Raw genomic sequence first — 27,400 nt, 5'->3', positions numbered from 1 at the left:
TATGACTGAATAGTTTGCACAGATTTTAATGGTAGAATTCAATATGGTTTCTGTCAAACACTTTTAAGGTGCAATGGTCATATTTATTCTGAATCATCCCTAACGACAGGCATTAAGTGAGCAAGATAAGTAACCATCAGACAATTTACCTACCCCAACTTTTTTTCTGGGATTATTTCTTGCATTTACGAAAGCTAGGATAGTTTTGTTACATGTTGATTTAAGAGAAAAATTAGGAGATACTGAGAAACAATAAAGCTATAAGCTTTCAGTGCTAAGGCTGTACAGTTGCCTGTCAACATTATCTTGTTACCAGCTTTAGAATAACTTTACAAAACCTTGAAGGAATTGTTTGAAGAGTAAAATAACTTGACAGAAACTGCAGCTGTATTGATTTTTGTAGCCATTCCCACAAATTATTTTTCAAAAGGTACAAGAGAGAGATGGTATAACCTTGGATAGCACACAGAGGAAGGGACTAATTTTGTTTGATTCCAGCAAAGCTATCCTAACTTTTAAAGAGGAAAACAACATCCCCTAGTAACATACCCTTTCTAAAAGCCAGGCCCGTCTCTCTGACACTGTTCACATGGAGCCGCCGAATCCCCTCTTCTTCAACAGAAGACAGAGAAAATCCTGTTAAAATATCCAGCAACAAAATTTAGCATCTTTTGATTTAATTTTGCAAACAAGATTCGTTCAATTATCTAAAGCTAAGCACACTATTCTAGCCAAGTAAAACAATTTTCTTGCCCCCCCCCCAAATACACCATATTCACATGGACGATATGTACGTTATTCATGCAAGTAGCTCTCCAAATCAGGATTATCTCTTCCCCAAACCACCGAAGTTTCATTGTTTCTTGTTTAGGGTCAAATTTTATGGTTCTGTTCTCTCTACATATGAGTCAGCCTCCTCAACCTTGGCATACCCAGAAAAAGCTGAATATATTAAGTAACACATGGCTCTCATTTGCAGTAAGATGCGTCCATTACAATGAATACTACAATACCAAGAGATAAAGCATGTCCTCTCTCAGAGTGCCTTGGTCCCAATCCAACCCACGGTCACACGTGCTTGCAGGAAAGCAGAGAAAGCTGGCACACATAGCTGCATTGTGCTTCTTTTAACAAATGTTTAGTTTGGCCCTGAGCAGTCTATTTTTAAAAAATCCTTTTTAAAAATCTTTTAAGTGTAGGATTATAAAGTGTTCTTCCCTTTTTCTGCCTTCAAAAACACTATCTTCTAAATTACAATTCACTGCACATTTTTATGGTTAAGTTATAAATGCCCCCCCCAAAAAATATTCGGGGTGGGTAGGGTTGGGAGGGAATAACTGCCAAAACCTTGAATTAAAAGTGTGTATCATACTTGATGTCTGCATTTGCCTTTGTCTTGTTTCAAGGTGGATTCAGTTTATATCATCCACTCTCGAGTGTGCAGGATGTAAATACATGTTAACTATCATGCATTATTTATTACCAAGACTTCTCCAAAATGGGGCATTTGCTGCTCTGAAATTCTATGGCTTCCTAGGGACATGTAGGGAGCAGCTTGTCTTTTTGTTTATTAAGCAAAATATTTACAACCCTCATGGGAGAAATAGATTTAACACAGAATTGCCCATCAGCTACATGGAAGCAGATGTGATAGGAACTGATTCTCAACCAACTTGCCTTCAAAGTAATTTTGTAGATTGAAAGAGATGCCCATTCATTGCTTTTTTAAAAAGGGGGAGAAGGCGAACAGGGTAGTGGTTGAATATCACTGTTCACCCCTAAATTCAGAAATCTAATTGCTGACAATGCATCTCCGAATATAAACAAAGCCAATCTGTGAGTCTCAGATAATATCTCCACTATGAAGAGGGCTGCCTAAACTGAAACTTGACAGGAAAAAGAATCAGTTGAATTATTACGGCTCCAGAAAAAGGTATTTGGGTCACAACGATGACAAAGAATTTATTAAATGAATCTTAAGGCAAAAATTGGGTGGTTTCAGCTGACCAGTACTTGGTGTTTACTACATCTAACCAAACAGTACTACATCCACCTAGAAAGCTGTAGCAAGCAGACACACAATTAAGTCAACATTACTATGTCTTTGGTATCACAGGTTCTGTTCAAATGTCATGGATGAGCCAGGTTGGGTTTGCCAGGAACATATTCAGTGCATGTGTGCTCCTTCACCCAATCATGGACTTTGATTCCTTTCTGGTCCATGCTAACTACAGTTGTCTATATGGCCTGATTTGGGCAAACTATTTTTAACATTAACTACAGTTTGCCTCCAAACCAGAATCAGAATCCCACTTCAAGTCATGATTTCCAGTTCTAGCTTGGAAGCAAATTATGGTTAGAGGTAACCATTTCTTGCCCAGTTTGGACCTTATGACCAAGTATGATTACCATAGAGAAGGAAATACAGGAAGGAACTGGACTGTATAGAGTGTTTGAGAGAGGAGTGAGCACATCATCATGTGACAGCATGGTAAGGCCATTCTCAATGCAATAAGGGTTATCAGAAGGAGGGCTGCCCCATATAAGAGAAGAAAACAAGATGCAAAAAAGCACAAACAAGCAAATCCAATCAGTGTATATAAATGGTTTCTGTGAGGGGGAAAGTGGGAGGTTCAATCATGTACAACACCCCTAATATCATTGGAAAGGGGAAGGGATAAAAATGTTAGATCTTACAGAATTCCTATCTTTGCCAATTCATTTTGTCATGATAAATGACCAACTTCCCAGGTAGATGCAGCCAATCCATTATGATATCACCACAAACACTTGGGTGTAATCTTATGTATATTTAGATACAAAGGGGGAAAAGTCCTACAACTCCCAGCATTCGCCACCCAGTCATGCTGCGAATTGTAAGGCTTTTTTCTGCCTAAACATACACAGGATTGCACCCTTAGTTGTTTGGAACAATCCTCAGTCTAGTCTACTTGCACCATCTAAAATGGGTTAGATTCCCCCCCTTTAAGATTTCCTCCTAATATGAATATCTATCAGGCTTAAGGAATAGGCCTATGGTTTAAGTTACTAAAATAAGTTTGTATGATAGGGTTAATCTCCATAAAAAAAGTTTTTTTCATTTTCTCAACACAAAGAAAGTATTTGATAACATCAAGTGGTCTTTCTTATTTGAACTTGTTGAGGCTCTTAACGTTGGTCCAATATTTAGGTCATGGATTCAAAGTATATATACAAAGCCTCAGGCCATAATAGTTACTAATGGCTATATTTCTTCTGCCTTTGGGCTAACTAAAGGTGCAAAGCAAGGTTGTCCCTTGTCTGCTATGTTATTTCTAATGGCTTTGGAACCATTGGCAATTAGAATTTGAAATGATAAAAATTTAAGTGGAGTCAAAGGCTGAAGATCCATAAATAAAATGTAGATGACATCGCTTTGACCATGACAAACCCAACAATCTCTCTTTGAAAGAACTAGATAAAAAGCTTTTAGACGTTTAGCAAGATATAACTTAAAGATAAAATAATGACATTTAAATATAAATGGTAACATGAAGGCTCATTAAAGAACAGTATTGATTACTGTTGGGATAATAAGGTATCTAGGGATCTCTTTTACAAGGATCTTTACATGAATAATTATGAGCTTTATATAAAGATTTCATGACCTTAATAGAACAATTGAAGTTCAATTTATGGGCAGGAAAGATGATCTTACCGAAATTACATATTTTTTATTTCAAGTCTCTTCAAATTAAAATTTTGAATGAAAGACATGGCAAAAGTTGATATTAACATTTGGAGAAATAAGAAATCTAGGGCACAGTGTAATGTTACATGAGCAGACGTCCACCTGAACAATGGCACTTTCTCCTCCTCTCTTTCTTGTTTTAAGAAATAATGGTACATGAAATTTCACATTCTTTTATTTCCTTAGGGAGCAATCCTATGTCCCCTAGCCAGCATCTGGAAGGAATATAGGATTGTTCAGTTTCCTGGCTCTGAGCTCGTAGACAGGTCTCCAAGCTGGGAGCCAGGAGCCACACTTCCAGCCCTGACCCCGACATAGCTGATGTGGAGAGAACCACACCAGCTACCTCTCCTCACTTGGAGATAGTGAAGTCCAGCAATGGGAAGTGTGGAGATCGGAAAAAGCAGGCATTCCCAGGGGTGGGGAGGAGAGGAGACTGGGGTCGTGGGGCTACAAGGTATCCCCAGCCTCCTCCCCCAAAGCCTCTGCTAGTTGGGCGAAATTGCCTGTGTGGCTAAAATGCAGAGCAGGAGGTGCAAGTTGCCTCCTGGCTCTGCATCAGATACACGACGGAGACTTACTAGTACCGAGACCACATCCCATAGGACGACACCCTTACATGCTTATTTAAAATGTATTTTGTTTAAGATAGATATTATTTTGCCTCATTATATTTTTGAGAAATTCCTCTTCCATGGATTATGGATCATTCCTTCAAGGTACTTCACATATACATACAGAGCCATACATATGTGTGTGTGTTTTGTTTGTTTGTTTGTTTTAAAAAATAGTACTTTGGGGAAAATAAATTACTTAGGGCGCAATCGTATACGTTTTTAGACAGAGAAAAATCCTACAATTTCAATATGCCCCAGACAGCCTGGAGGGATTCTGGGAACTGTAGGCCTTTTTTCTGTCTAAACATCAATAGGATTACACCCTAAATGACCTGCTAATGAGTTTCCCTGACCAACATATAACTACACATGCAGGACAGCAAGCTGTAAATGTAAGACGCAGGCTAATTCTATTCAGTAGGAACACATTTGTGTTTTGTGTAGGTTGTTTTGTTCTGGCCTGATTCTGTAGTTCAGAATGAAAGAGGAAAATATTAAAGATGGTGCTTTTTTATATAATGACAAGAGAGTTTTTATTTATTAAAAGAGCTCTTTCATTTATTAAAAGATCTTTGGGCAGCATAGAAATGTAATAAATAAATACTGCGAGGAATTTCATACTCATTTCAGTATTGTTGAGCTGAATCAATTAATAGTTGAACACAAAAGTAACTGAAAGGCAGATCAGTTAAAATTATTGAATCACGCAATTACGTGTGACTCATGAACTGGGGGGATCTAAACTCAGCAGTGTTTTATTGGCATTGAAGGGGCGGCAGGTCGGGATTTTTTCTTATTCTCTCTTCCACCGGCAGCCCCCCAATGGCACCTTCCCATTCTGAGGATCCCACAAGCCTGCAGAACAGCATGGGACATGGCACTGGAGGTTGGAAGGGGAAGAGGAGAAAAGCATTGGCTCACACTCTTCCTCCACTAGGAAGGAATGTGTGGTTCCCAGTTACCCCCTGTGAACTGAAGAAGGGGCAACTCTAGATCCAACCCACTGCCAAAGTCAGAACGACCAATAAACCAACTCTCTAAGCCAAGTCTAGAATCATGCCCACAAATATCCCCAGGATGAAGGAGGAGAATTGCAGGGGCTTGTGAATAACATCAGTCTCTGAGAGGCCTCTTCATATAGATATATACTATGGATAAGGAGTATACACTATCATGGCTGACATATATGTGAATTTAATTGGATGCTGTGCATTATTTTTAAATTAACCATATAGACTAAAATTATCAAAGTTGTACAAAAAGTGCATAAAACAGTTACAGCCCTTAATGATAAGCAAGGATACAGCAGTAGCTCCATCCCATTCTGTGGAAGATTTACTGCTGTTTTTGGTGACATTTATCTAGAAGGTCACAGAAATGTTACTTTCAAATAGTTTTTTTAAAAAATAGAAACAGCATTTCAACTGATGTCTACAACTTTTATAATAGTATTTAAAATTATATATAAATCCCCGGACCTAAGGTGGTAAACAGTGCAAAGCTTATATATGAATATGTTTTTAATCCCATGGTTGCAATTATTTTCTAACATTATAAGGAAAGGGAAAGCTTATAACAATATATGTATGCTGTTTTAATAAAAGGAACACAGGCAGCCTTCATCAACAATATGCAGGTTACCAAACCTCAGAAACTCAATGCCAGAATTTGAGCCCTAGTTTAAGGCATGGTTATTGTGTGAACTGGGTGTTTGAGAGGGTGCAAAGCTTTGGCCAAAAGCCAAGCCATCCCCTTGCAAAAGACCACTTTTCATGCTCAGCAATGCAGAGTCATCCCTCCCTCACTGTGTATTGTTCAGGGTAAAAGCAAATTTTTGCAACAGGTTTTTCAGCCAGGCCCATCCCTCGAAAAGGAAGTTTTGCACTGAAAATAAAACCCCATGAAAACAAATCTGTTTACCAGATTTGTATACCGTCCAACTGGCAAATTTAGCTCAGTGCTTCAGGTGTGGCAGTAATCCCCTCCCCACCCCACCCACCCCGGATTTGCCATGTTTTATAAGCATGCTTAATATTCACACACATACTCTGTCACCAGAAGGGACAGCTAGTCCTGAAATTGTCCACTTGAGAAGGAGAGCGCTACGATCTGAGCCCAGGTAAGTTTATTCAATAAATTATCTGAAGAACTATTCTAGAGCATATTTCTAAGGAGAAATTATTTGATATAGAATAAGTAAAAATAGTATATAAAAAAACTCACCATAGTTATCAGATAGCGTGTCAGATTTTTCAATCTGAATTTGCTGTGTAATTTTCTCACAGATTTCAATTTCTTTATATAACTGAAAAGCCAAGAAAAAAGTAAAAACAGTCTGTTACACAGAAATACCTTGTGACTCCCCAACCCCACACACAGTTATTCTTTTGAATTTAGGGGGAAGACAGAGATAATATAAAAAGAAGGGTTACAGCACTGTGAATACATGGCATATATCTGAAGTGAACTTGCAGATAACACCACCAAATTGAACACTAGTTCAGGACGTCATTGATGCCTTTCTTTGTCCATTCCCTCCCTGCTCCTTCCTCTTTGTCAGCCGGGGCAAATGAGTAAAATTGCCCTATGCCAGAAGGCACCCAACAGGGATCTCTGTTAATTTTCCTCATCCGAACAAAACATTATGGGAAGGGGAATCAACTATTCTGGATAGAGGTTTACAACTGGTCTTAAATGAGGTTGCACTCTCCCTGAAAGGCCAAGAGCACATATAAGCTTTGTAGAAATCACTGCCTAAAAACAATTGCAGCCTGGCTATATCTACTAAAACAGGATGGCTGAGTCCTGTGGAGAGATACTTCAGGATATATTAAGGGAGATTTCACTTCCATCATTAGCCTAATTATTTACTGTTATGTTATTTATGTTATCCCTCACTTCTGTAAAAAAAAAAGGGGGGGAGGTGGGAACCCACAAAGAATTCCCCCCATGGCAGCAATATACTAAGTTTACTGACTGAAGTACATTCATCTAAAGTATTCTTCAGTAGTGGTCCCTGTCATCTCCACTAGGGGTCAGCGTTTACTGTCTTTCCCACGCATATTTCTTAGGGATGTATGAGAATTTTGGTTTTGCTTGCAAAACACGTAAGCATGCCCCCTTTGAAGCCCCGAACACAAGTGTAAACATGTTCCTGCTGAAAATATTCCGAAATTTTCATACATGTGCTCATGTTTGTCTCATTCCCAATTCCCAGTTTGATTTCCACAAATTTTCCCAGTAGACTGAATCAGCTTTGCTTTATCCCATGGAGGAACTTTGCACAAATTTTGAGAAATGTATGCAAATCTCCCATTCAATTGCTGCTCAATTCACACAAAATGAGCAGCAATCACAAACACGAACCAGCACAAAACGAGCGGCAAGAAGCTGTTCAGAGTATGCTAGTATTTTCGAACGTTGCACGTTTCCCAACCCAACTTCTCAAAACCCAGTGTTTCAAAGAGCCATGGATTGTTTAAACATGTAAAAGAATATTATCATCTTCCCAAGCATAAATTTATACCAAATGTTAGAGTCCAAAACGTCACTTTCCAGGCCTTAATTTCCTTTTCCATCCTGAATGTTCAAGATCTATTTTTGCCTTTCTCCTTCTATCATTACCCATTTAAGCTTCTACTATGATGCTTCCTCAGCCCACACCATTCTTTTCATCCAGCTATTTTCCTTCCCTCCTTTAATAGATCCTAATCATGAAGAAGGAGTTTTGTCTTCCTGCTTAAGTGTGAATGACTAAAGTCAGTGTATTGTAGTGATTAGAACTAGGGCTGTGCATGGACACCCACCCACCCCACAACCAGTTTCAGGGGCCTATTTGGAGCTTCTGAATTGGCCCTGATCCACCTGATTCGGACCTGATCTGACCTGCTTCAGATCAGGACCCAAACTGAGCTTTGGGCATCCAAATTACTAAGACATCCAACAGCAGCTACAGTAGATGGAATAGGAGGAAGAGAGGGGAGCTTTCTCTCAGCCTCCTCCTGTCCAACTGCTACCGGAAGTATTGTGGAAATATTTCTGCAACATTATATATAACATTTCTGCAACATTATATATACAGAAATATCTAAGCCATCATTTATTTGCAACATGGTGGCCCAGTGAGGAAGTGTGCGGTCTGTAAACCAAAGTGATTCGGGTCAATTCGCCCCGCTTCGGACCACTTCCACTTGGAATTTGGATCCGAAGCGGTACACAGCCTTAGTTAGAGCAGGAGTGCATGCAGCCCCCCGCCTTAATTGCGCTCCACAACAAATTCCCACCCCCAAATTTTCTCATATAAATTGCTTATTCACTGCTGCTACTAGCAATGAGGGGAGAAACAATCTGTATCAGAATTGCCAGGATATAGCTCTGTCTGTCTGTGTGTGTGTGTGTGTGTGTGATCTAACTCCCAAGCCAAAAATATATGCAATCCTCAGGGCTGAAAAGGTTATGCACCCTTGGGCAACAAGCAAGAGACTGTGTTCAAATCATCACTCAGCAATGAAGATCACTGTGTGACCTTGGGTCAGTCACAAACTACTCTAATTCACAGTGCTGTTGTGAGGATAAAGGGATGGGGGAGAACTCCTCTGAGGAAGGCTTTCTTACACACACTTACACACACAGACACTTGGTGCAAAGTTTTTTATATCTTTGAATGTCAAAAGCTTTCAATTAATGATTTAAGGGACAAGTTAACAGAACTTTTTCTTTCTTTTTTCCTCCCACATTTACAACACAGGTACATAGATTATTGTTGAAGAGTAAGAATTACCAATTCATAAATATCCTCTTCTGGCTTTGGTATGTAGGTTTGCATTTGGTTTCCTGTCAGGAACTTAAGCCGCAGATAGTGAGCTGAGTAATCCAGCTGATGTGCCTAAAAGAAAAGGGATTGATGGGGGAGATTAACTGCAAGAGATAGATATGAATACCAGTAACCATTTTCTTTTGATGAAAGATGTCCCTGTAAACTGAAGGGAAGGTCTTCTATTCTTAAAACATAGTTTTAAAAGATATTGTCTAAACAAACTCTGAAAAATACTTTCTTCACCACACAGCAGAGAAATGCTCATGTAACTCCTTCCTGATATTGCAAAAATAGCAGTACTACTTGGAGTGGAAGCACTGCTGATGCTCAGCTCTGCTCGCCTAACATGAGGTTGAAAATATGGCTACTGCAGAGAAAAAATTAATTTTATTATACGAAAGGGTAAAGCAAATGACATCGTCTTCATATAAAACCACCAATAAAACTTTCTAAAACTACATACAGTAAGAGACTAATTTGTTTCTGAATCTTGCCAGTTTGCCATCAAATACTTGCTAATTGTGAATTTTAAAAAAAGTTACACCAGCCTCTAAAATTCCATGCATTATTCGGTATTATCCCAAAACAAACCACAATTGATGTGCATGCCAAATCATCTTCCAACTGAAATGATTTGCATCATTAAAAACAGTTAGTTATAATTAGCTGCAGGTCATAGCATTTGGACTTCCACCTTCTGTTCCAATTATTATTGTTTATTTAATTAGGCTAGAAGTGCCATTTTAGAATTACTTTAGAAATGCCCAAACAGCCAAAGAATCCCCAAACCAAGTCCAACAAGTGCAGCTTCTTCTCGCAGTTCTAAAAGGACAATAGCAAACCCAAAATTGTATGGTGTATGGGTCTACATCTGCCCTGAATGCAATAAATGAAAGCCAACTTGCTTAGTTGCCCCATTGCTTGCTGGCTGCTTGCCCACTTGCCTATTTCCCCTTCCTACCTCCAACTGGGAAAAGGGACTGTGGTGCTATTCCTTCCCTAAAACCCTGGTCCAATAAGGGCACAATCCTACAGAAAAATGTCCTACAACTCCCAGTATTCCCCAGCCAGCCATGGTGCTGGGGAATGCTGTGAGTTTTAGGACTTTTTCCTGTTTAAACATGCATAGGATTGCAGCAGAAAGCTATTAAAGACTAAATGCCCCCACTCTTCTTCACACCAGGTTAAAACCACAGCAGCAGTGCAGTGGAAATTTCAGTACTAAAAAGGAGCTAACCTGGCCACTTCTTCTGGATTTTAAGGCTAAGAGAAGCAGCTAAGGTAGTAATGTGATGTTCTTCCAGTGGTTGGAGACAGTACAACAGGAATTGCAGGGCTGCATTTTTCTCAGGATTAAAAGGACATGAGACAACTCCCCCCACCCCAATACACGCACCCCTCACTAGTCCTACAATGCTCTTGCTTCTGGGGAAAGGTCATAATAGCATCCAGGAGGGGAAGGGTGAGCAAATGAGTGCTGTCATTCATTCATACACCTGAGGGCAATCGTTACTTGTCTCAGGCCTGTGGCAAATTCTACTCTGAGCCACATCAGCTAACAGCAATGCTTATGACATGGAGTTAAAATCAGTCCCATCGTGGCCTATCACATATAAATCTGTTCTGGAGACAATCTCACTCTCCATAAATGTATATTAGCACAATCTTTCTTAGTAGCCAGATAGCTCTGGGTTGTGTCCAACTGTGATTGTTTACCTGTGGGGCCGACAACAGTGGTGGAACAAATTCCTCCCCCCACCTTACAGATTAGGGGAACCTCTACAGAGGCTTGGCAGGGGAGGAATCAGGGAAAGGGGAAGTCCTGCTAAGTAAATGGAAGTTACAGTGGATGTCACCCTGTCTGCTGCTGCTGCTGTTGTTTAAATTTACAAATGTCCCTCCCCTTCCCAAAATGAGTCCAGCCAAATTCAAACTACCTTTAGCACTGATGGAATTTGAAACCAGGTTAGCTACAGCACGTATCAGTGAACAAAAGATATGGAAAAGCCTATCCTTTGAGAGATGTTTAAAAATGAAACTTGACAAGCCAGCACAAGAACAGGGAAATAAATGTCACGTGAATGGAACAGATGACCCACTAGCCTCTTTCCAACAGCCTCTTTCTGTCAGTGACTGATCAGTGGAAACCTCCTGTACGTTCCGCAGCCCTTTCAGCTTCAGAGCTGTTGGGGCCGAGGAAACGGTGACTGAGAGGCATGTCAGAAAGATTAAGGCTGACACATTAGACTGAGAACCCACAGACTAGACTAGAGTCCAGGCAGCATCAGGCTAACCACAAATACTGAGGGCTGTATGCTGATGAACAGCCATTGTTAGACTTTCTCCTGCAGGAAACGTTCTTCCGGTACGAGGCAGACCTCTGGAAGAGTCAGGTTATCAGTAAGCTCTTCCCTGAGGCCCTAACAACCAAGATTAGTATAACTAGAATATTTTCTTCCTATGTTTCAAAAACAGCAAGTTCATTGTTAGAGATTACCCAGAGACCAACATAGGAAGTTGCCTTAGGGTCCAATGGTCCATCTAGCTCACTACTGTCTACACCAGGGGACGGGGATCATGTGGCCTATGTTCTCCATGCAAACCCTACCCTGGTGTTGCCCCTGCCAACTTGCACAATATATATTATGGGGGGAAATGGCAGCTTAATTTAATCTTTGTAGCATTCTATAGCACTATGGAATACTTTGCAGCTGAATTTCAGTGGCAAACCAAAGATTTCTTTACTTCTTTTTTTTGGGGGGGGACCCATGGACTGTGTGGGTCCCCACAGTGTATGGTCCACCGAAGGGTAGTTTTTGCTCCCCCTCGATGGGCCACATTCTGTGGACTTCATGCAGAGTCCCCAGACCTCCTCCGCCCACTCGTGACCTACACTGACTGGCAGCAGAGTCCAGAATTTCAGACAGGGGTCTTTTCCAGGCCTACCTAGAAATGCCAGGGATTGAATCTGGGGCCTTCTGCATGCAACATTTACAACATGTGGAGTCTTAACAACAACATCTAGAGCATGAAGAGGTTTACATGAAATGTAGAGCTTGAAATGTTTACTATACCAGAACTCGACTGGTTCTCAGATGGCAGATGGCAAACTGATGTGAAATGATGTGGATCAGAGAATTAAAGGAAAAAGAATGAGCTGAATGCAAGAGACAGAAGAGAAAGATTCATTATTAGATGTTACAGAAAAGAATGTAACCATCAGTATTTTCCTACACTGATAATTCAGAAAGGAAGAGAAAGATTCATAGCCTGAACCACAAATCAGTTTATCCCGAGTGCTTGAAGTGAATACAATGACTTTCCCAACTGTGGCCTAATATGTTTATTGCTCAAGCCCTGAAAAGAAGCAGAATGTGCACTTAGGAATTTCTCTTCATGAAATGTAAACTAAAAGGGACACAGCACTATCAGCTGAGAATCTGGCTTATTGCTGATGAAAAAGCCCTGAATATAAAACTATTACTAAGAACATTTCATAATTTTTGCCTATTGTATGCCTTTTAAAAACGTCATCTGACCTTGGTTACAATGAGACGTTTTCTTCCCAAGAACATCATTCTATAGAAATTCATTTGCCAGTGAATACAATATATAATTACCCATAACAAATGCTTTTCTTCACACCTTGTATGCAATTCTGGGCTCTTTTTTTAAAAGCAAACATTGTATATCTAGAGGCATCATTTAAATGTAACACATTAGAAGTATCATGCAAATGGCTTTTAGTGTTTCAATTTAGTTGGTTAGAAGGTATTATTTGGGATGGATTACAATGGTTTTTTCATGTATTGTAGTTTATAATTATACATCCATTACTTTTTTTGTTTGCAACTGTAAATGCATGTATTTTAAAACTTAGTCCTTTCTCACACTTAAGGAATCCAACAATACAAATTGGAAAACCAATTCTTACTTATATTTGTTGTAACCAAGCAAATAGTTATCTTTGTTTGAAAATTAACTTTGAGACTGTTTTCTTTTTTGCACAACAATCCAGAAACGGTGAGCATTCTATTACACTAATTTAAAGTTCTACAATGACCCCTCCTTTCATTTCAATCTAAGGCTGGAAATCCAAAATATGTTATCACTGTAAAGTCACAGTACTTGGGGAGGTTCCACATATTATATGTTTGCAGATGCAAGGCCATGTCTGCATGACATTAGTAAACAGTGTGAATCCTAAAAACACATCCGATAATCCCAAACTGTTTTTGACACATACGGAGTCTCATGCTGACAACAGTGCAATAGTGCTCGCACACACACATATGATATCAGCAATACATCCGAGTTCTTCTGTCAATATTCTGTTCAGCCTGACTGAGCTACCAAACTCTATTTTAAAAGGTGTGGCATTTGAAAGAAGTTTGTTGATGTGTAGAAACTGATACAGAGAAAACAAATTAAAAAAAATAGGTGAACCATGCCTTAGCTAGACCTAAGGATTATCCCAGGCGAATGGAGGGGTTGTCCCTGCCTGCTCCCGGGATCCCGTGTGTCATTTGCATGCAAAGGGATGATCCCGGGACATAGGCCTGGTCTAGTCATGGCCTATGTGTGCCAGTGATAGCACAAAATTGTTCACAAGCAACTCCTACTTGGATCCCACCACCAGTGGGAGTGGCTACAGTAACCAGAAACACACCAGAAGGAAAATGGTTAGTGATTCATCCAGACTGGAACTTCTGATTTGTAACTCCCCTAACAAAACAGAGTCTATAGCCAGGGTTTGAAGCTGGTTTCTGATTCTGCCTTGTTTTGTGCAAATTCTGCTAATTGGGCTGCAGGAGAATTATTTTCCTGCATCTACAAATACAGGTATTTCCTGCATCTACAAATACAGAAATGTAGTATCTGAAACAGCTTGAAGGAGTACAGCTAGCTATGGGCATGGGCACTGAGGTAACTATTAAATGGAGGATAAAACTATTTAAAATTGAGGTGCAACATGCTCTGGTGCAGATTCATTTCAATAAAGGTTGCCCAGTTTTCCAATGGATTATGCCATTGACTCAGTTTGCATGTAAAGGCAGCAAATTATGGGTTAATTAACCCACAATTTTCTGGAGTCATGAACCTCCGATCAGCCCAACTGGAGGCTGCTCCATGATGTGCGAACCTGGACACTATGTTTAACCCACGGTTAAACATAGGAGTTCCATTTCTTAAATGGAAGGGGCAGCTCAACACATGCAGAATGGTGGGCCAATGGAACATCTGAAAAGTGTCTCTGTTTCCCTCTATATTTATGCCTTTTAAGAATATGTTCAAATTACCATTCTTAATACCCTCAGTATTATATGGAATTATTAATCATTCTATTAAAACTAGTGTTGAACTGATTAACCGAAGAATACATTCAAACCCCACAAATAAGTGCTAAAAACCCATGATTTTCAGGAAGTGTGAAGACAAGCAGCTTTTCTCACACTTGCACACAACATAGTTTTCACAGATTATGGATCATTCCAATATGGAAAGTTCAAATGTGGGAAGTTCATTGTTTTGCATCTTTGCGCAATTTTTCTTTTTAGGTCAAGTTAAACCACAGGACCGCTGGCTTTAGTTGGAATGCTTTCAAGCTGGAAGAAAGTATCTATCATCACAATTTCAAATAATCATATAATCCAAAAAAGCCTTTGCCATAAAATCTCTTTTTTACCTTACAAATCATTTCCAGGACATCCCTGGTTGTATCTCCTGGATGGACAACAGTCAAAGCAGATTGGTTATTTGGCAGGCAGTACCACGACGGTGTGAAATACTCATGAACCCAGATGTCAGAGTCAGGATTATGGGGATGGACGGTAGTTAGCGTCACTTCTTTTTCTCTCTGAACAGAAAAATACAATGGTTAAAAAACACTTGTGGTCAAATACAACCCATCCATGTATCAGATAACTGGAAATATGGGAACATAAAACATGCCATTGTTTTCTATCCAATTAAATCACAAAATTAAAGCAGTATATTATGGATGGGCAACTGGCTGCTCTAAATGTTGAATTCAAAACCCCTGACAATTGTCAGGTGGTCCCCCAATTGCCAACCTCCTTCACTCTGGCAAAGGGTCATTCATTCTGGTAAGCGACAATTCCATGCTTGGTTCCCCATTACCCATGTGCAGTCAATGGGGAAGCCAGCCTGCCTGGAACTCCTTGTACACATGGGCCTGCTCGTACAACTTAGGATCAGAAGCAATGATGCAGAAAGAAGACCGGGAGGCGACATAAATCAAACAAAGAGATACCCTTGTTCTCAAATTAAAGCTGTTATGGACTTCTACTAATACAATAGAAAGAAATGAAGGTGACAAAGTCACTATGGAATTGGTTGAACTAGGATTGTAACTGCCTGATAGCAACCTGCAACATTCATTTCAAATTGTCTTTGTTTTTGTAGCTTACCCTTACGGATAACATTTCTAGCAAGTGATAGATGTATGAAATTCCCATTGGTTTTAAACGCCATCAAACTCTTAAACGCCCATTTGCTCGATTAAAAATATGCCCGTGGGCCAGGACATAAAGTGTTTCATAGCCCAGTTTTCTTTAGGGACTTAACAGAGAGACAGGATACAATTGTAATTGTGATTCAGGCCTTAGCTAGACCTACCTTTTGTTCCGGGAGAGAGGAGGGGAGATCTCGTGTTGGGATTAATGTGAGATCTCAACCCCCTTTAACACGTGAGGCGTGACAACCTCAGGAAGAGAGCCATTGCGCCCACCATTTTTTATTTTTAAAGCGACAGCAGCGCATGAACACTCGTGCACTGAAGGTTAGTGGTTTTCAAAACTTAATTTGGTTTCCCCACTCCCCCCACCCTAACCCCGATGGGCACAGCTCCCAGCACCACACAAGTAATCGCGCGGAGCAGGGTCAAACCGCGGAAACGGGCTAGACGTTCCACGGTCTCGGGCTCAGCCCAGGACCACGGAAAAAGCGGACCCAAAAGGTAGGCCTATATCCCGGGGCAAGGGAGGGATGATCCCTCCCTGATCCCGGGATCCCCTGTGCGTCATGTGGACCCACAGGGATGATCCCAGGTTTCACCCTGGGATATAGCCTGGTCTAGCTAAGGCCTTAGTACTTATCTGTCCTCATTACCTTAAATTAACAGAGGTCTATGTGAAGTCCTTTCCTATATAAAACCGAAATGTTCAATTTCTGTTTACTGATCACCATTACATACAATCTATCTTCTGTAATAGTGTTAGTGCTAAAAAAGCAAAATATTTGGCGATTGTGAAAATCTAATACCAGCTCAAAGTAAAAAAATTCAAGCTAATTCTGGCAGAAGCAGGAATAAAGTCACAGGTGGTGGCCTGGTGAGAAAGTTGATGAATGCTTCACTATGCTGTGTAGGAAAAGACCTTGACGTGAAGCCTCACACCATGACGGAGTACATGCGGTGGCCAGGCATCAAGGTAGGATGGTGAAAGAGGGCTATGCTTGCCTCTAAAAGGAACCCTCCACGCTTCGTTTTCCCAGCATAAGGGCAATCAGGATTACACCCTTAGTGTTGTGACGTAGGATTCACATTACAGGATACAGAAAGACACTATTGACACCCAGCAGAGTTCTAGTATGCTCAGCAAAGAGGCAGGAAAGCTTCCAAGAGCTACAGCTCTATAGAGATTTGCACACAGTAAACACAGAGTCCAGCTTCCCCAGTACTTCCTCTTTAATTTTTTCTTCCATGTTCTGTTTCTTGACTCTCTGAACAAATCTAAATGCTAAATGTCAGAAAATAAATGCAACACTCTTATTTTCAGCTCTCTGCAGATGCCTTCTAGGAGCTGGGAGGAGGATGGCTGTTCTGCTTTGTTTTGTTTAAAAATAAATAAAAAAGGAGCTTCAGTAAAATATATAACAGTAGTAAGAAGAGGTACAAAGAAATGTCCAAAATCTTTAGCTTAAATTTATTAGGATCATTTTCTTTGATCTATGCCTAGTTTGTCCTTTTTAAAACACTTTTCTAATATATTGGATATTTTTTCTCTGTCATATTGTGATGACCAAGAGTTACAAACAATCAAACTACACTGAACTGAAATGACCAAAGGAAAGCTGGATAAATAGAAGAGTCAAGGGCCTATTAGCTACTGTGCCATGCACAAGGTTATGTTACTGTCATATAAAGCCCTAAACAACTTGGGACCGGGAACGGCTTCTTTTATAAACACCCGAGCAACCTTTAAGGTCAGCAGAGGAGGTCTTGCTGGTCATTCCAAAATGAACAGAATATAATCATGAAGTGCCTTCTCTGTAGCGGCACCCACCATCTGAAAAAAACCCTCTTTCATTTAGTTTGGGAGACAGGCAACGTGGCATCTTTTAAATGCCTTCTGAAAACGCACTTGTTCACCTAGGCTTTCCCCAGGCCATAAGTAAATTAATTATGCTGCTCCATTTTGTTGTTTATTCGTTCAGTCGCTTCTGACTCTTCGTGACTTCATGGACCAGCCCACGCCAGAGCTGTAGTTGGAAGTGCTTTTATGCTGTGTTGTAGTGCTGTGTTTTAACGCTGCATTTTAATACTGTATTTTAATGTGAATCGCTGAGAGATTGTATTATATTCAACGGTATATAAAAGTTACAAATAAATGAATATTCATTTATTTTTAAAATGGAAGTTATGAACAAAATAAAGAGGGCAAACCCGGGCAAATGGGAAAAAAAATGCTATAGCTTTCTGTCAATCTGACTGGAGTGGAGGGTGGGATGATCATTAGAAAGCTCTGTTTAAATTCTGGTTTAGATGGAACTTTGGACTCATCTAGCAGGACAATGACGATATTCTTATATATTCTGGGAGAATTCTAGCCTCATGTTTTTAGATGTAGGTGTCAACATGGGTTTTAAGAGCAGAATTGTAATTATTACAAATTAATTCCTAGCTAGATCTTCTTATAAGAGGTAGTCATAAGATACTCTTCAGAAATAAAGCTGATACAGCTGGACATCAGGAAAAACTTCCTGACTGTTAGAGCAGTACGACAATGGAACCAGTTACCTAGGGAGATTGTGGTCTCTCCCACACTAGAGGCATTCAAGAGGAAGCTGGACATCCATCTGTCAGGTGTGCTTTAGGATGGATTCCTGCACTGAGCAAGGGGTTGGACTCGATGGCCTTATAGGTCCCTTCCAACTCTACTATTCTATGATTCTATTTTTCTATACCGACATTCATCTCAATGAAATCAGGACTGGGCCCATCTCCAGCACCCAGCAAAACACTGGTCTCATTTATTCAAATGTCTCTGCGGCACGCTGAGCAGTGCCAAGCTCCCTGAACCTCATGCTTGGCTATATTTCAAACAGCTTGTCATCTGGCAGAGCCTTGCCGCTAAATGACTTGCTCTCCCCCATCAGGATTTCACTGCACTTTACTTCATATAGGCTTTGTTCTAAAAACTGATTCACGAGTTAATTGAACTCCTTTGTGTAGATCAACCACGCCCCTTATTTTTACCTTGGTTTCTTGTACGGTGTCATCAAATATTCCTTCCAGAGATTTCTTTACGGAATCAGCTCCTTCACCAAACACCTGCAGAGGCACAAAAAAGTGCTATTTTAAAAGACAATAGGATGATGCAAATGCTTTCTAAATTTGGAAATTTCTCATGACTGTTCAGGGGGAAATTACTATATCAATTAAAATTGGATAAAATTCTTTCCTGACTAGAAAAATAGCAAAATGTGGTCTATCCAAACAAGGTCCAAAACAGTAACCAATCTAAACCAGAACCTACTGATACCCATTAAAGGAAGTATCAAATGAGAAGTGGAGGAATACCAAACCAGAGGAGGTAATGAATGCTCTATGGCTGAACCTGAACAATACCTTCAATGTGTTATAAAGTACCATCTCTAAACTAACGCCAATCCTATAAGCACAGCCTGTGTGGACACCAAGTTACATTACTCACTAAGATTTGCCACCCTTGGTTCCTGTATTGTGTGAAAATTCAGAGTTTATAGATAGCAGAGAAGTTATACCATGGCCAAACCTGGCATCTACACTGAAAAAAATAACCTGTCCACCAAAATTATTCCCATTCCAGCCACTGCAGCTTCACAGAGAACGGGATCTTATCCATTCTTTGTGAAGCTGCATTGACTGGACTCTAATACAATAGCCAGAAGAGAGAATGGCCGTTCAACCTGGAACACACCCCTCTTTCCAACTTGCCTCCCACTGCAGATTTGAAGATAGTCCCACTAGATTTGTTTGGGTGGCAAAGTCAACTGAGCTTACTTGACCCATGTTTTAATGTAAAGTGAAGCAAGTGGAAGCTGGCTGCTTTGAACCTGCTTCATGTCAGTTTGCCAGGATCAACTCAGGGCAGTAGGGTTCCTAGCTAATCACCATCTCCCTTCTTGCAGGGAAGGACTACAGGGGAGCTAACAGAAATTTTGAATTACGTGAATCAGGCATGTGAAAAAGCAATAGGTCAAATAGACCAAAGGGAACAAGTTTTCTTTCTTTTTTAAAAAACCTGTTTGTTGATGGGGGATTAGATCTATATTATATGGATTGAAAAACTTGTGGAGGTGGTTGAAGAAAAGAAGAACAAATAGGGTTGGGGATTAAATTTCTTTTGTTCGGGTGTATAACCCATGACTATCCTGAATACAGACATAGGAGAGAGTGCAGTCGTGAGTGAAGCCTCTCCAAAGCCTTCCATTATTGAATCACCAAATGTAGTCTCCAATGTTTAGGAAGTGACAGGTTGTTCTCTCCCCCACCCCCAAATCCACACAATTTTGTTACAAACTTATATTATCCTATAGCAAAAATGGGAACCAGCATATTTCATAGACAAGGCCTAAAAATACCACAATGGAGACAAGTATTCTATCTATATGTAGGCCTATAAAGCTATATAGCTTGTCCTGGTTTCTGTCCCATGTCTTTAGATAAACCCTCACTGACTTTAAATAAGTGCCTACAGTTCCCTAGATGACACTACCTAAAAAAGCTGCAACTATATTTTGCAACTGTTTGTAATCACAATCTCCTGCTAGTAAAGAAATAATCTCTGTTCCAGTTAGCACAAAGGATGAACATCAAATTATATGAATGAATACAACCAAGAATAGCTGTATTATTTGCATGATGAGGTCCTAGTCCTGTCTATCTGTCTAATTAGCATAAGTTCAGGATCTGCAGACTTAAATCAGTATGCAAAGGTTCCCACCACTTAGCCTGGTTGTTGAAACTATAATTGTTTTGGGGAACGCTACGGGAATAGGTGCTGTTGAGACAACATGCTCCAAGTGAATCTTGAGCACAAATAGTCTAATCCTCATTGAGAAGCATCCACAATGCCACAGGCTTTGCAGAGATTGAAATATGGCTGATACAGTCACTGGCACAAGGCAAAAAGCCTTATCCCACAACTGCCAGCCTAATTAAATAGGCAAATTGGGGCAGCTACCAATGGCAGTACTCAATCAAAAGCAAACATTGTTAAAGCAAGGAAATAAGGAAGATATTTTCCTGGCACTGCTTTGGGCTATGCAAATCTGATCGGGAGCACCAGGGACAAAGGGCCACAGCAGGTATGATGCTACATGAAGGTAAGAAAAGGGCCGGAAGCAGGCAAGGAATAAGAGTGCTGGGAGAAGGGCACACACACAAAAATGTTGTGGGCACAGAGCCAAATATAAGGCATTGACCTAGTTCATAGTAAACAACAACCCACCATGGTGGGTTGTTGTGACATTCGAACCCAGAGTGGTTTCTGCAGGCTGGCTTATTTTTCATGAACAAGCCACCATAAGAATCCATGGCTTGTTGTTGGGTTGTTCAGGGTGGCTTAGCGTGACATGCAAAATGAACCACTGATGAGTGAACTTACTCTGGTGTTAGTGTATGTGTTTGGTGTTAGCGTTACTATAATGGTATTAATTTTCTCACATTGTTCATCAATATCAGTTATTGTCACTTTGTATTTTCTGTATGTTTCGTGTATAGAATACCACTTTGGAATCCCAACAGGAAAAACGAAAAGAGGCCCCTCTGTCATGATAACTGGATTCCAGAATAATCATGGCTCATTGGCTAATATTAACAAAACATAACCCTCAGTCTGAGGCTACCTGATTAATGCTTGGTCTCCCTTGCTTTTTCTTTGAAGTAGTGTCCAACCCCCAAAGGGAAGAAAACCGGCTCCTTCGTTTGCTTGCTGATCTTGACATAGCCTGTGTTCTTCTCCTGACACCAGATTCACCTGTGCGAGCTGCCACCTGCCAAGGGCCATAGAACGAGTTAATCAAAAGGGTTGCATAGGAATCACGTGCCGCTAGTCACATCACATATTTTTAATGTGCCTGTGAAGGTGTACAAAAAATGTTAACGATGAGAGCATACATGTCCATCCTAGCCAATAATACTTTAGCTGCTTTATATCATTTAACTAATATTTTAAAATGAATTATGTCACACAAACTACTCCTGCCCATGTAGACAATGATCATGCCCCATCCTAGCACTGCATCAATAAAATAGTTTTAAAATACTGCAAGAAGACCCCAAAATAGTTTGAGGCTGAGCCTCCTGGGAGTTCCAAAGATCTTGCAAATGTCCCTGCAGCCCAGAGGAAATACTTCTTATCCTCTTAGGCTGAAGAACAAAGCTATCACAGTGCAATCACAGCACTGTATGCCACCTTCCTAAGTAAACTGACGGATGAGCATAGCAACCAACTGAACACTGGTTGAAGCTGCCAGCTCTGTCCCTCCTGGCTCTTCCATCTCCAGCTGGGAAAAGTTAATAAAATGCCCCACAGCTGGAGGAAGTCACGCAACGTCCTCCAATTTCAGGCACTCTGCTGAAGGGCACTCAGTTAACTTACTCCTTCTGGAGACAGAACAGAGGTGGGGGAACCCCAGCCCTGGGCCAAATCTGACCCTCGGGGTTTTCCCCATATGCCCACGCCCCCTTCTCCTGATCCCAGCCCCTTTCCCACAATCACTGATCCATTTGGTGACTTCCCAGATTTTATGTAGTTTTTTTCCTCATTCGAAAAGTTTGAAATGTCTCTCCTAAGACTTAATTACTAGCTGTAAGAGTTTTAAGCTAAAATATGCTGGCATTTTGTATTGGTGATGTGTCTGTGTGTTTGGGTATTTTTATCCCTGGGGCCTGGTCCATCACTGGATCGCAGCCCCCGATAACTTCTTCAAAACTGAATGTGGATCTTGGACTGAAAGAGGTTCCCTGCTCCTGAGATAGAGGAAGCAGGAGGAGCCAGGAGGTCGTGAATGGGAAGGAGCAAAGCTGGTGGCTTCAAGCAGTTTTTGATTCACTGGTATGATCATTTTTTTCCAATGCTAAATGCAAAACATGGCTGAAAAGTTCACTCAGAGTGCTCTTTTTTATTTCTTCTATCTGCAGCATGAGGCAAACACAAAGGTCTAAGGCTGAAAACTAGGTGTGACCTGAACTGAGCTGATCTAGGTCATACAAGGTCCCTACAAAGAAGTGTCATGGGAAGGAAAGACTTAAAGTTCAGCGTGGTCAGGTGGTAGTGGGGTGTGGAACCCTTCCCTCACCCATGCTTTTCTACCCATGCCAACTTGCTTTTAAGTCATTTTTCTTCCAGTGATTACTCCTAGTCATGGGCCTGGTTCGCACATAATGGTAACCAATGGTTTAATTAACCCATGGGGTTGTTGAATCCTGGGTTGTCATGACATGCGAATCCAGCCAAACTAACAAACCATGGTTTGTTTATCATGAACAACCCAGAAAGAGAACTCATGGTTTGTTCTTGGGTTATGAACTCTGAGTTGTTTAAACTCAGGGTTGTTGTTACATGTGAATCCTGAACTGTGGATTGTTCATGGGTTGTCTCACCAGGCTACAGAGGCGGCAGGGCAAGAGTGGTGGTTAAAAAAAACACAACAAACAGACATTGTTTGCCAGTGCTACCACAAACGCATTTCGACTACAGGAACGGAGTGAAGAAGGAGGTAAACAAACAACCCAGGGACTGAGAAAACAAGCCACATTGTTTGATATTCTGCCGGGCAAATCCTGGGTAGAGCAACAAACCATGAGTTAAATAAACCATGAGTTAATATTGTGTACAAACCAATTCATGGAGCTCCACCATGAAAAAAATAAATAAAGGATCTACACCCCTCAACCCTGATCTGTAGGGATTTGGTGGCAATATACGGGTCTGCACCTGACACATGGGTTTGCAACTATCATGTTAAATTGCCACTAAGACACCCAAATCTTCATGATAGGGATAGTAATTTTAAAAAAAAATCAGTTCCATGAAAAGAAGATTGTTAGCAACAGAAAGCCCCTTTCTTTTTATAGGCCTGTTCTGAGACTCTACATATAGAGTGTCAAGTAAGCTTTTCCTTGGAGTGGGGGGGGAGGGAATGACATACTATTTGATCCAATGGTTCCCTTTTGTGAACAGAAGGAGACCTTCCATTGATGGAAGGGGCATGGATCCAGTGGAGGCTTCTGCTCACAGGAGAAAGCTATATTGACTGATTATTCTTGTCTCTTGCAGCCCCCTGCACCACCTCTCATGCTGTTCCACACAGTCCCCCAACCATCAAGAGCTGCAGGGGTTTCGCTTTTTCCTCACTTCGGTAAGTAGGAACCTCTGCTGAATCCAAGCCACTTCTGCTAACAGAAGGGCACTGTTGAATTCAACCTGAAGTGTCTCTTATTAATCTAGGTGTTCATATCTCAAATCTGAAAGAGAAACTAACAAAATGCCAGATCTCACATAGCCATAGAGAGGGCAGATCCCTATGTAGGTGTTAGAAACTGCTAAAAGCTAGAAATGTCCTGTGCATCAGGTGAAAAAAAATGGAAAGTGGCATAAGACAGCTACTGAATATCTGCTAGCATGCAGTATACATGCAGGAGAAAAAAAATATTTTAATAGCATGGGCAGTAATGGAAACTGTTGTGTGAACCTCAGTTCCCACAAGCAAATTAATGAATGCTGACATTTGCATAGGATTTGACTCAGCAAAAGTTGCTCCTGTAAAGTGGTGTGTGTGTGTGTGTGTGTGTGTGTGTATGTGTTTATGAGCATATTAAGAGGTTATTGCCAATGATGGAAGCAGAAAATACACCACAAAAGGAAACATCAAAAACAAATAAACCTGGTAGCATTTGGTAATACATACGAGCCCCTGAATAATCCAAGCATCTGAGTGACCTAAACAGATGTATTTATTTATTTATTTATTGCATTTTTATACTGCCCAATAGCCGAAGCCACGGTCACAGTGAAACACTAGCAACCAGGCAGCTGAGGCAGGCAAACTTGACCCTTAACAATTAATCTGAGCAGCATGAATGGCAATTAAATGTATTCTAGCATTTTAAAAACAGCAGCAACAACACTTGTTAACAGGTTAGGCTAAGGACTTCTACTGTTACTTTCTACTGTTAGTTTTACCCTACCCTGTGCCTGCTTACCCTACCCTGTACCTGTTTGCATTCTCTTCCCCTCCTTATTGTTTTACTATGATTTTATTAGATTGTAAGCCTATGCGGCAGGGTCTTGCTATTTACTGTTTTACTCTGTACAGCACCATGTACACTGATGGTGCTATATAAATAAACAATAATAATAATAATAATAATAATAAGGACCATTAAAAAATTTGAAGACAGAGGAAAGAATTTGCCACAGAGATACTGCTCAGCTTCTCACTGGTATAGGAGCAGAAACCATGCACACATCCACCCCACTGAAATGACCAGACAGCTCTCAGTTAACCCTCTTATACAAGCATCAAGTGATTTCTATTTTAGCAACAAGAACCTTTGGCATCAGTTTAAACTCACCAGTGCATGAAAAGAAGACACTGAAAAGATTCCAAGACGGCCCATTGCATCTTTAGTTGGACGACTTGCAAATGCAAGCAATGTTTTTGGATTTGGCAGTTCCCCTCCTTGAAGGCTAGCTAAGTAACAACGATACCGAAAGAGATCCATTTGGAACTGTTCCAGGTTTTGTTCCCAAACAAAGATCTATAAAAAGAATGTAGAGATTGAGGAAGAAAATACTCAGTGGTGAACAAACGCTAAAGTTCATTTGCACAAATATTACATTTCATTGTTATGTATTCTATTGTGCAAATAATTATATTCCTCCTGAGGAAGAAAAGGAGATTTGACTTTGTAAATTAAAGCAAAATAAATATCTTTATTTTCCAAAGGGGGAGACATTCTGAGACAGCTATTGCTTTGATATGATGCTAATAAGATTTACACTCCGGTTTTAATTTCTTCTTTATTACGGCCGGATTCTCCTCTCTATCCCAAAAATCACTGAGAGACTGAACACACAATAGAGACGTGAAGACACCAAAGTCATAGCAAAAAAAACCAAAAACCCATTTCTAGGCTGTCAGCAGCAGCAGCAGCTTAAGAACCAATGAAATTTGTCATTGCACTAAAGAAAATGAATAAAACACATTAACATCTGTCAGTTACAGAATGCTACCATCAGTCTGTGTGTTGCAGATTGCGGGTACAAAATACTTTCAAGTAGCTGGCAATCTCCATAATGTTGCAAAGTCTTGGTTTGGTTAAAATTCTAGACACAGCCATGGTTAAAGAGCGGCAGTTCAGCAAGGGGAGCTCCCTATCCTTGTACAATCCTATGTATGTTTCTTCACAAGTAAGCCCAACTAAGCTCCATTTACTCCCAAGTAAATGTACTTAAAATTGTACCCTAAATTACCATTGTATTAGTAGGGCAGATATCTGCTGAAAGTTTTTTCTTTGGCAAAAGCAATTGAAAGCTATTCATATCAAGTTGGAAGTACAAGGTACAGAAGATGACTGGAGTTAGAGCTCTTTGGGGACAGAGAACAGTCTACTTTGTAAAATGACATCTCCAATGCCAACTGCAAGAGATATTGTTGAGAAGGCAAGTTCAACAGCTTCTTCCTATTACACTGGCCTGCTTCACATGTCACAACTACCCAGGGTTTTTCAGCTCCTCCTGTTTGCAGTGGGAGTGGTCAGGCAGTCATGAGCCAGCATGCTTGCTTGCTCCTGCTGGTTCACGACTACACGGGGTTTTTTAATGAGCATGCTGGCTCATGGCTGCCTGATCGCTCCCACTGCAAACAGGAGGAAATAAACAACCCAGAGATGCTCTGTCCCTGGTTTGTTTATTTTGATATCCAAATCCAGAATTCTGGGGTGTTGGGAGAGAAAAACCCCAGCATGAGACCCCGTGGTGAGTTGCTTAAATCAACAGTGGAAATTGGGCAGCTGGGAACCAACACGCTTGCTTGTTCTCATTCATTCACAACTACTCGTGACTTGTGAACCAGGTCACTAACTACTAAGACAATTGGAGTAATAGACGCTGCTGGAAATCTGAATTTATGTTATAGTTGCGTATTTAATGTTACCTGGTCAAGAATGGTCTTCTTCTTCTTGGAGTCTCTGACAGAAGACAAACTGAGGAAATGCATTTCCCCCATTTTCTTCATCTTCTCATCCATATCAATCTTCTGCTCCAGTTTTTTAATCTCTGTTTTCAACAGCTTGACAGTGTCTTCTTTGTGGTGCTGTCGTGCTACTGCTGTTGCACAAGCAGAATGAACTGCTGTAATCCAATTCTCCAGTTCCGTTTGGCTAGAAGTCTAAAAAAACAGAGAAGGCGGAATCCTCTTGATTATCACATGATGATTTAAAAAGATTCTGCTTCTCTTCATCTTATTTATAACAGATATGATTAAAACAAATTCTACTCTGTGTGGATGTCTGTGTGGACGTGCCTCTTAGTTTAATTTGCCCCCTTTCACCTATCACTGTGTATTCAGCAGTAGAATCAATCCTAACAACAGCAGAACGCTTGCCGGCAATAGCTCAGAAATTAGAACCATAGGATCATAGAGCTGGAGAGGAGCTTGTGGACCATCACAAAGCTACCATAATATCCAGCTCATTATTGAACACAGTGAGGTAGACTGCATCATCCCCGAGGCAGCTGGAATGCATGCCTATTTATTTTTATAGCACAATTACACTGCCAGCCTGTAACAATTCATAAAATACTTAATGGACATGGTGTCCATGGATATCGCAGCAGTGATGAAAAGAAGAGCACTTCCCTGCTGAGAAAGCTCATAATAATTAATTATTATATGTTCACAATGCCTCTGTGAGACTTCCTATGCTTTACAGCTGAAGAGACA

At 40.5% G+C, this 27,400-nt stretch overlaps 1 protein-coding gene across 6 annotated transcripts in view; it reads right to left on the bottom strand.

The window, feature by feature from the left end:
* TIAM1 (TIAM Rac1 associated GEF 1) overlaps window positions 1-27,400 on the bottom strand; it is a 246,848-nt gene that overhangs the window by 54,311 nt on the left and 165,137 nt on the right. For all 6 annotated transcript variants that reach the window (XM_063126710.1, XM_063126705.1, XM_063126704.1 and 3 more), the window contains 8 exons: window positions 26,612-26,845; window positions 25,029-25,214; window positions 21,296-21,442; window positions 18,663-18,737; window positions 14,850-15,020; window positions 9,128-9,232; window positions 6,571-6,652; window positions 550-636 (listed from right to left, as the gene is read on the bottom strand). In XM_063126710.1, the coding sequence (XP_062982780.1) occupies window positions 550-636; window positions 6,571-6,652; window positions 9,128-9,232; window positions 14,850-15,020; window positions 18,663-18,737; window positions 21,296-21,442; window positions 25,029-25,214; window positions 26,612-26,845 (1,087 nt within the window). The remainder of the gene's footprint in view (window positions 1-549; window positions 637-6,570; window positions 6,653-9,127; window positions 9,233-14,849; window positions 15,021-18,662; window positions 18,738-21,295; window positions 21,443-25,028; window positions 25,215-26,611; window positions 26,846-27,400) is intronic.

The sequence above is a fragment of the Elgaria multicarinata genome, chromosome 5 (assembly GCF_023053635.1).
Source record: "Elgaria multicarinata webbii isolate HBS135686 ecotype San Diego chromosome 5, rElgMul1.1.pri, whole genome shotgun sequence".
NCBI classification, from domain to species: Eukaryota; Metazoa; Chordata; class Lepidosauria; order Squamata; family Anguidae; genus Elgaria; species Elgaria multicarinata.
This window is presented reverse-complemented; position numbering and strand designations above follow the sequence as displayed.